The sequence below is a fragment of the Galdieria sulphuraria genome, assembly GCF_000341285.1.
Source record: "Galdieria sulphuraria unplaced genomic scaffold scaf_129, whole genome shotgun sequence".
NCBI lineage: Eukaryota > Rhodophyta > Bangiophyceae > Galdieriales > Galdieriaceae > Galdieria > Galdieria sulphuraria.
The window spans coordinates 1-7,949 of record NW_005178346.1 but is presented as its reverse complement, the minus strand read 5'-3'; the positions used below and the strand labels follow the sequence as shown (position 1 = coordinate 7,949).

At 38.6% G+C, this 7,949-nt stretch overlaps 6 protein-coding genes across 6 annotated transcripts; 1 reads left to right on the top strand and 5 right to left on the bottom strand.

The window, feature by feature from the left end:
* Window positions 1-39: 39 nt before the first annotated feature.
* Window positions 40-1,194, top strand: Gasu_62600 (aminomethyltransferase; the record flags this gene model as incomplete). Its single annotated transcript, XM_005702558.1, has 4 exons — window positions 40-58; window positions 112-264; window positions 313-784; window positions 843-1,194. Coding segments are annotated over 4 exons (957 nt in total), but the record flags the coding sequence as incomplete, so codon positions are not given.
* Window positions 1,195-1,198: 4 nt separating this feature from the next.
* Gasu_62590 (pantetheine-phosphate adenylyltransferase) lies at window positions 1,199-2,449 on the bottom strand. Its single transcript, XM_005702557.1, has one exon. The coding sequence runs from the start codon at window positions 2,387-2,389 to the stop codon at window positions 1,388-1,390; it is 1,002 nt and encodes a 333-aa protein (XP_005702614.1). The 5' UTR covers window positions 2,390-2,449; the 3' UTR covers window positions 1,199-1,387.
* Window positions 2,450-2,488: 39 nt separating this feature from the next.
* Window positions 2,489-3,249, bottom strand: Gasu_62580 (uncharacterized protein). The gene is made up of 2 exons (XM_005702556.1): window positions 2,824-3,249; window positions 2,489-2,777 (listed from the first exon to the last, which is right to left on the bottom strand). The coding sequence occupies exons 1-2, from the start codon at window positions 3,242-3,244 to the stop codon at window positions 2,626-2,628; spliced, it is 573 nt and encodes a 190-aa protein (XP_005702613.1). The 5' UTR covers window positions 3,245-3,249; the 3' UTR covers window positions 2,489-2,625.
* A 2-nt stretch (window positions 3,250-3,251) lies between these two features.
* Window positions 3,252-4,629, bottom strand: Gasu_62570 (uncharacterized protein). Its single transcript, XM_005702555.1, has 3 exons — window positions 4,541-4,629; window positions 4,238-4,434; window positions 3,252-4,190 (listed from the first exon to the last, which is right to left on the bottom strand). The coding sequence occupies exons 1-3, from the start codon at window positions 4,624-4,626 to the stop codon at window positions 3,331-3,333; spliced, it is 1,143 nt and encodes a 380-aa protein (XP_005702612.1). The 5' UTR covers window positions 4,627-4,629; the 3' UTR covers window positions 3,252-3,330.
* Window positions 4,630-4,636: 7 nt separating this feature from the next.
* Window positions 4,637-7,549, bottom strand: Gasu_62560 (peptidase). Its single transcript, XM_005702554.1, has 3 exons — window positions 6,513-7,549; window positions 6,317-6,460; window positions 4,637-6,258 (listed from the first exon to the last, which is right to left on the bottom strand). Exons 1-3 carry the CDS (start codon window positions 7,533-7,535, stop codon window positions 4,729-4,731), a joined length of 2,697 nt encoding a protein of 898 aa, XP_005702611.1. The 5' UTR covers window positions 7,536-7,549; the 3' UTR covers window positions 4,637-4,728.
* Window positions 7,550-7,558: 9 nt separating this feature from the next.
* On the bottom strand, window positions 7,559-7,949 carry Gasu_62550 (peptidase; the record flags this gene model as incomplete). The annotated part of the gene is made up of 1 exon (XM_005702553.2): window positions 7,559-7,949. A coding segment is annotated over one exon (287 nt), but the record flags the coding sequence as incomplete, so codon positions are not given.

The following is a 7,949-nucleotide window of genomic DNA, read 5'->3' as shown; positions in this document are numbered from 1 at the left end:
GTCTGTTTGTAAGAAAGTCTGCTGGTCTATTCGATGTATCCCATATGGGTCAAGTTCGGTATGGACGAAAGAATCAATTGTCTTTCATAACTGAGTTCTTTATATATACAGTATTTATGGTCGACATAGAGTTTCCTTTTTGGAGCGCCTAGTTGTAGGAGACATAGCTGCACTTCCACCTTATCACGCTGTCTTGTCTTTACTAACCAATGAACAAGGAGGAATCATCGATGATACGATAGTTACCAATATGGGTGATCATATGTAAGTGAGTGTATTGAATGTATTGGATATATTCTTAGGGCATAAAAGTAATATGGTGATCAACGCTTGTTGTCGTGACAAAGATATGTCCCATTTACAACATTATGCAGAACAGGCACGAAGTAAAGGTGAAGAAGTGATCGTCGAACTACAAGAACAAAGAGGATTAGTAGCATTACAAGGTCCCAATGCTATGAAAGTGTTATCGAAACATGTTACTGAAGACTTGAGTATGTTGTATTTTATGAATGCCCGAATGATGTGGGTAGATGGTGTGGAGTGTTTGGTGAGTCGTTGTGGTTACACTGGGGAAGATGGATTTGAGATATCGGTTCCTAATGATTCCATTCAAAGAATATTTGATGGATTATGTGATTCTTCTATGGTTAGGCCAAGTGGATTGGGAGCTAGGGATAGTTTGAGATTAGAAGCTGGTTTATGTTTGTATGGAAATGATATGGATGATCGCACTACTCCAGTAGAAGCTTCTCTTAGTTGGACGATTGCAAAGAGTCGTCGCGTAAGTGATGATGGGTTGATTGATTGTTCACCATGTAATGAAATAGAATGATCGATAGGAAAGTGGAGGATTCTTGGGAGATAAAGTTATATTGAAGCAGTTGAAAGAAGGAGTCGAACGCCGTAGAGTGGGATTCCTATTACAAGGAGCTCCTGCTCGAGGTCATGAAAGTATCTTGGTAGATAATCAAGTTATTGGACAAGTCACAAGTGGTGTCTTTAGTCCATGTTTGGGTAAACCTATTGGAATGGGTTATGTGGAAAAGAAATGGGCAAAGTCAGGAACGTGCATTCAAGTAGAAATAAGACAAAAACAAGTTTCAGGTGAACTTGTCAAAATGCCATTTGTTCCCAATCATTACTATAAAGGAAATTAAAAGTACTCTCTTCATGAGAGGTCTTAATTATGACTATTCGAAAATATTCAAATGACGCAAGTTTATTTCTACTCCAACAACAACACAATACTTGGCTATTCACAACACAAATATTCTATGATTACCCATTCGAATGGACATTTCGGACTTGTTCCCAAACATAACATCAAGTTTTCATTTCTCCACATTTCATTCTTCCTTGAATAGTAAAACAAGATGAGAACCCATTATGACAACGATACACGTTCCATCGACACCTTTTTCCTAGCTTCCATTTCCCTCAACTTGGTAGAACTTAGCTTTTCAGCGGTACCCATCTTTGTTAACGACAATACATTCACTGAAAAAATATCTAAAGGTTCCAACCCTCTTTCCGCTCGTTTAGGGTTTACCGATTGCGCATTAGCATATGTCTCTTCTGAAACTACAAGAGCTTGGATCGTACCATCTTCTATCGTAGGACCTTCCACATCATTCAACTCTACCGCTGTGACACACAAGTGATGTGGACGAATGCTTTTCACAAATTCCACAACTTGAGCAACTCGCTGTTCATAAGGCTCAATCAATTCCTTCCACTGCTTATTTTGAAGCAGTTTTGAACCCGTTACTCCAATTCTCAAGTGCCGACTACAACTCCAGGCAGCTGCGCTCAACAATAAACGATGCCCTGCATGCAAACGATCAAACGTACCACCTACTGCTACCACTTCATAAGGAGGGTTGCGACCCTCCACAAATCGATCCCAATCACCAGGTACCTTCTCATCCACCACTTTCTCCACGTAGTCATCTTCCGCTGACAGTGGTAATTCTACTGCAGCTACTCCCATTCGAAAATAGCGTCGAATACTGGCAACATCTCCAGGCATTGTCAACGCTGCGTCGATGCTATCCAAATACTCCACGTCCTCGAGTTTCCAACCCAGGTTGTCCTCCTCACCAGTTGAACTCCACTCTTCTCCATCTTCTGCTACTGAAAACAAGTTTTCATCTTGGGTCTGTGAGGAGACAGTGTTTACACATAATCTTTTCCCCGAATAGTGAAATACAACTTTACAGTCCAGTCGTGTCCTTCCACTTTCGATGACCACGGAATACAAAGCAGAGAGGATGTACCTTGCTGTCGCAGGCCATTTTGCCGCGTCCAGTGCTACATACAAATATAAAGCTCTTTTTGTAGCTTTCACAGCAGCCAAAACGGCGTGTTTGGGAATTTGTAAGTGCATCTTTCTTCCGTTGGGTTGTGAAAGGGGTCTAAAAACACAGGGTAATGTAAACCAACAAGTTTTTGCTCTCACGGATGATGAAGAAGAAAGCAAAGGAGAACAAGGTAAAGACTGGGAAATAGGTTGAGGAGTTGATTTGGGAGAAGATATCATATTGTATGTGATACTTTATCACACGACCCTTGTCTCATCATCTTTTCCAACATCTCTGCTTTACCAATGAAAAAAAATGCTATTCAACGATGGCGCCATTTTCTTTTTCTGATTTGTCCTAATTGTGTTTCCACTTGATCCAATTCTCTACTCAAAGCATGAGTATTCTTCAAATGTGCCATTCTTATCCACGAAGGAACATCATCGATACCAATAGCAATGAAAAACCGCAACGCTAAGAACAGAGTCATCTATTTCTTGAAACCATTCCCTATCCTTACCTACTATAACATGTTCCAATACAACAGCTACAAATAATCGAGCTGTAGCACTCCATGGGAAAACTTGTGATATCTCTTCACCATTTGTAACAAACACGATTCCCAAGTTGGTCATCACCGAAGCAATAGAAATAGCTTCCAACGCAAAGTACCATGCACCGATAAAAACTCCACGATGTGGAAATGGCCGTCGTACCCAATGTATCAATTGATAACGTTCCCAATAGATTTCCACATAACCACTTAACAACGATAACAATGCACCCAATGGAAACGCAGCAGAAAAGAGAATGATTTGGCTAAATTGTCTCATCAACTCCAAATACTGATCAAATACACCACCGTAGGATGGCAACCCATATTGTTGAATGGCAACTACATCTACTTTTTGCCAATCTTGAAAACGGTCACCACTTTTCATAAAAGCAGATAACTTTTTTCTATATATTCGGTTATAAATAGCAAGCAACAAAGTCTCCAATATATTCCAAGCAGTTACATTGAAAATCAAAAGGAGGATGACAATGAAGAACGAAGACGAAAGAAATCTCTTTCAAAAAATGCCGAATACAACAACGACATATTCATATTGAAGAATTGAAAGATGACTAATTTGGCTACTTGATGATTCTCGAACTCTGTCTGGGTTTTGTGGTTTTCATGTTGGGTGAGCCATTCAGCTATATGAGTATAAGTGTATTCCAATACATACACAACCAACACATAACAGAGCGTAGGTATGGAACTCTTCCATTCAATCTGTCCCTCCCATTGAGTAAACGCAAACATAATGCCAATGGAAATCAAAAGTATCCAAACCACAATCAACCAACAAATAGTGATTCTCAATAGTCTTTTCCAATAAGGATACACAAGTACTTGTTCTCCTGTAATAGGATCTATTCCCCAATCACCAAAGTATTCGGTACGAATATCTTCCTTCCACTCTTCCATCCAGTCCTTGGCTTGTCCCATTTCTATAAAAGACCATCGATGACACACCTGTGCATTGGTTCTTTTCCAACTTTCCAAAAAGAAAACGGACCATATCACTGCACATAAACAAAATACAGCACCTATCAAACTAGAGGAATAATAAGATTCTAAGAACCAAGTCAAACAACCTAGTATTGCCAATGGAATAATTCTTGAGAGGTAGCAAGCATGAAAGGTGAAATACAAGGCAATCTCGTCCCCAAAATAGTCTCTCAACTCTTCACAAGTAAAAGGCTCCAATCGAAGAATATTCCAAATACGCATTAAAGAAGCTGACTTTTTCAAATGTTCTTCATTATGTAAAGGAAAGATGGCTAGTAAATAATTTCGTCTCTCTAACCACTGTACTAGGGTCTCCTTCACTTGACATCCTAAACAACTTCAACAACAATACTTGAGACGATAAAAAGTCCCGTACCAGGAAAATACTTGGAATCAGCACTAGTAGAGTATAACAAGTATTCCGTCATAAGGAGTTGTTCTGAAGGTGGAAATAACCGTTCAATAGAACCATACTTTTCCAGAAAATCAGGTAAACGAGAGGCCTTGTGACAATCAGTAATAACAAAAACAACGGAAGAATACTTCTTACTGTAAAAGTTCGAAACACATTCTCTTTATCTATTTTACGAAACAGCAACTGTTCTGCCACAGGAGCTATTTGCGCTAATTGTATACGTATTGACAAGGGAATACTTGAACGGGTTCACTTTGAACTCACTCCCAAAACAAACACTTACTCTTCTTTATGGGCAAGTGACTGAGACGTTGTACTTTCTTTCCAACGCAAGTCTTTTGTATGAACATATAAACCTCTCCTTTCTAAACAACTTTTAATGCGATCAAATACAAAAGGAGGAGTATCCACTTTTAATATTATCACTATCGTTTCTTCAGATAACCAATTTGTCATAGCTTTACAATAAAACTAGAACAATACGATTGCCAACGACTCAACGCCACATAGGAAGGTAACAAGGATTGCAACTGTTCGAGTTCCTCATCGGATGAAAAAAGTATATTCACAAGATCAAAGGCAATGGCTTTTCGATTCTTAGTGATAAACGAAAACTCGAAATCATCACAGTCATGACATCTTAAATGACGAACAGTTATAAAACCTTTGGAGTTGGGATGAGGAAGCCTAGTTGAAAGTGACCAATTCAAGATACTAGTATTGAAGGAAAATTGAGCCATGTTTCCTCCAGGAAAAGATAATTTCACTCTAACCAAACGTTGTTGTTGTTGTTCATCATTCCAAGAGTTTTCCAAAACATCTAGTCGAGGTGAAGCATTGTCTTTGGATAGTTTGGTGGATAAAGGTAATGTCAAACCAAGTATACGACTATTTTGCTTCTCGAGATTATCATTCAAAGGATGAGAAGACATATAACCCCATTCAAACTTGGTTTCATTCAAGAAAGATTGAATACTTGGAATATCTTTGTAACCACCATAAGGTGATAGTTTACGTGCATCTAAACCTCGAAGAAACAAACCCTGCTTTTCCAACTTGCCATGGGTATCCATTACTCGTAAATGATCACAATAAAGTCGCTTTGGATATCTATCTGCATCGTAGGGAATTCTTATCATAGCAACCAGAAATAGACAACTAAAAAATAATAGAGCAACTGCTCTCTTGATGTAATGAAATGGTATGGAATAGGACATGCAACTAATCATCAAAGGGAAACTGGCCAGTACCGTGAAAAGAGAACATAAACCACCTATAATCATATCAGAAATGATTCGGTCACCTATGCGACCCATAATAGGCACAAAAGCTGCTATAGCCATATATCCACAAGGCAAACGAAAGATTGCAATCGGAATAAAATGAATGATACCGATAAGGGACTGCCATCGTTTGTCTCCCAAAGGTAAAAGATGACCAACTATTAGTGAGAATAGCAAATCCCAAGCAGGTAAATAGGATAACCTTAAACGTAAAGAAACAAATAGAATGAGCAGCGTAGCTTCAAACAGCATATAAGATAACCAAAGGGGTTCATAAACTATGCTATTCGAAGAGAATGAAATAAAATGTGAAGAAGCATTGCTCATTTTCCTAGACGCTATCCATATAGAAATACGACTCAGTAGTAAGGGAAGTACTTTCATCGTTACTAAAAGTCCCAAACTACCAAATATCCATTCAGCCAAACCAACTCTGCCATACCAAGACATACTTCTTTTGCAAACAGAATGTAGAAACCAACCAAAAGATATGCTCAACGTTAAAGTCAACAAACAACTCACTATCCAAACAGGATAAAAACATAAAACCAACTTGTAATCGACAAGGCCACTTCTCACTCTCTTGATAACTAAATTGAATATCAACAATAAAAGAATGAAAAAATAAACATTCCAATATTTTTCTAGACCAAATATGGTTATTAGACCCAATATATCATAATAAATGGATTTCTCATTCTATATATGCATACTCGATTATATCAAATGCAGCAATAATTTTATAAAGATACTATACCTGATACTGAGAATATTGATAAGCGTCGACAATCATATCTTCTTTCACAACCAATTGTTCAATTAGTTGTAAAGCACTTTCTCCCATATGTTGAACAAGACCCAAAGTTACTCTGTCTATTGCATCTCGACTCGTATGATATGTCTAGACAAAACCTTTTCAACGATAATAATTCTATTTTACCTACTGAACTAACCTCTCCCCGTATATAATTGGCCAAGTCAATTCCAGGAATCGAAGCCAGTTCCCAAAATACTCTAAAATCTGTTTCTGAAGGAATCAACTCCTTTTCAAATATATCTTGCGCAACGACTGAAGTATGTGGTCTAGTTACTGCTTTAGCATAAGCTCTTGACAACCAAGCATTTTTGGGTCCACTGCGAAATAATAATGCTAGACCTCCAGACCCACTACTTTCTAAATTCAACAAAGCACCCACTTTGGTTATCCATTTCCAACTGGTTACAAAGCCATGTGCTCCATTCAGAAATGTTTCTTCAGCTCCATTAAATAGAAAAATAACTGGATGTTTCAGTTCACTTGTATTCGGATGGCGTATCCACGAGTTGAGCATTTCTAACATAACACCACAAGCTATGGCATCATCACTAGCACCAGGAGAGCCAATGGCAGAATCTACATGTGCGTTGACAACCAATAAGCTACGGTCTCTTTCATCTTGCAAACGACAAGCGTTTTTCTTGCACAATATCACAATAATATTGGTAACATTCTGATATGTATAACAAGAGGTACGTGAAGAACGACGATGTCTTTGCGTGATATGTGTCCCACTCACCGTTTGCCACTCTAATTGCAAACTATAGTCGACAGAATTATCTTCAGCGTATTGTTGTATTTTCTCAACTTGCTTCCAAATATAAACTTGGGCACTTTCCAAGGATCTCGTACCAAACGCCCTTGGTCCAATCTTCGAAGAAAGATGGTCGATATGTTGAAACGCTCTTTCGGCTGAGAAGTAACCTATACTGGCTTCATTATCTGGTACGACGCGAGGCTCATGACTCCAACCCCAATAACTCAACCATACCAGAAAAGAACTAATTAATAATATGAAACTAACGTGAAACCACTGCTTTGTTCCACTCCACTGTGTCAACTCTCTATTGGTTCGACGACTTGAGTCCTTTGGTTCTTTCCACTCAGACGTTGACTTCTCAGTTGAACGTTTCTTAAGTCCGGCTTCAAAGGCTTTCATTTGAGATTCCTATTTTATTCTCCAAGTCAACAATCATCACCACATTCCCTTCTTTAGCAAATGTGGGGTTCATGAGACAGGCGACTATTCTTGCAAATGCAAAACATTCAGAATATATCTACAAACTCTAACCTATTAAAAAACTTATTCCACTCGTTTGAAATGTAACAGCGTCTGTCCAATCNGGTAGACGCTGAATGATATCCAATGTTTCGGGTGACGCACCAAAATAGGTGGACGTCATATCNACTGCAAAAGGCTCNTTCGTACTCGTATTCAATACAATACGAAATGAGGTTTCTTCNTAACTTCCAATGTGCCGAAGAAATCGAGTGCCATCNGAAAAAGGCTTTGGAACAGATTCTGAAAGTGACCAGGAAACGAGTGACGCATTCAATCGAAGACTTCCCCAGT

Bases quoted from the DNA above. Each gene is read 5' to 3' on its own strand.
- Gasu_62590 (XM_005702557.1), bottom strand. From the start codon at position 2,389: ATGCACTTACAAATTCCCAAACACGCCGTTTTGGCTGCTGTGAAAGCT.
- Gasu_62570 (XM_005702555.1), bottom strand. From the start codon at position 4,626: ATGTTCATACAAAAGACTTGCGTTGGAAAGAAAGTACAACGTCTCAGT. The intron at 4,435-4,540 runs GTGAGTTCAAAG...AAATAGATAAAG, and splicing joins AGTAAGTGTTTGTTTTGGGA to AGAATGTGTTTCGAACTTTT. The intron at 4,191-4,237 runs GTACGGGACTTT...GAAGTTGTTTAG, and splicing joins TGATTCCAAGTATTTTCCTG to GATGTCAAGTGAAGGAGACC.
- Gasu_62560 (XM_005702554.1), bottom strand. From the start codon at position 7,535: ATGAAAGCCTTTGAAGCCGGACTTAAGAAACGTTCAACTGAGAAGTCA. The intron at 6,461-6,512 runs GTTAGTTCAGTA...GGTTTTGTCTAG, and splicing joins CCAATTATATACGGGGAGAG to ACATATCATACGAGTCGAGA. The intron at 6,259-6,316 runs GTATAGTATCTT...ATGCATATATAG, and splicing joins ATCAATATTCTCAGTATCAG to AATGAGAAATCCATTTATTA.
- Gasu_62580 (XM_005702556.1), bottom strand. From the start codon at position 3,244: ATGAAAAGTGGTGACCGTTTTCAAGATTGGCAAAAAGTAGATGTAGTT. The intron at 2,778-2,823 runs GTAAGGATAGGG...CTCTGTTCTTAG, and splicing joins ATTGGAACATGTTATAGTAG to CGTTGCGGTTTTTCATTGCT.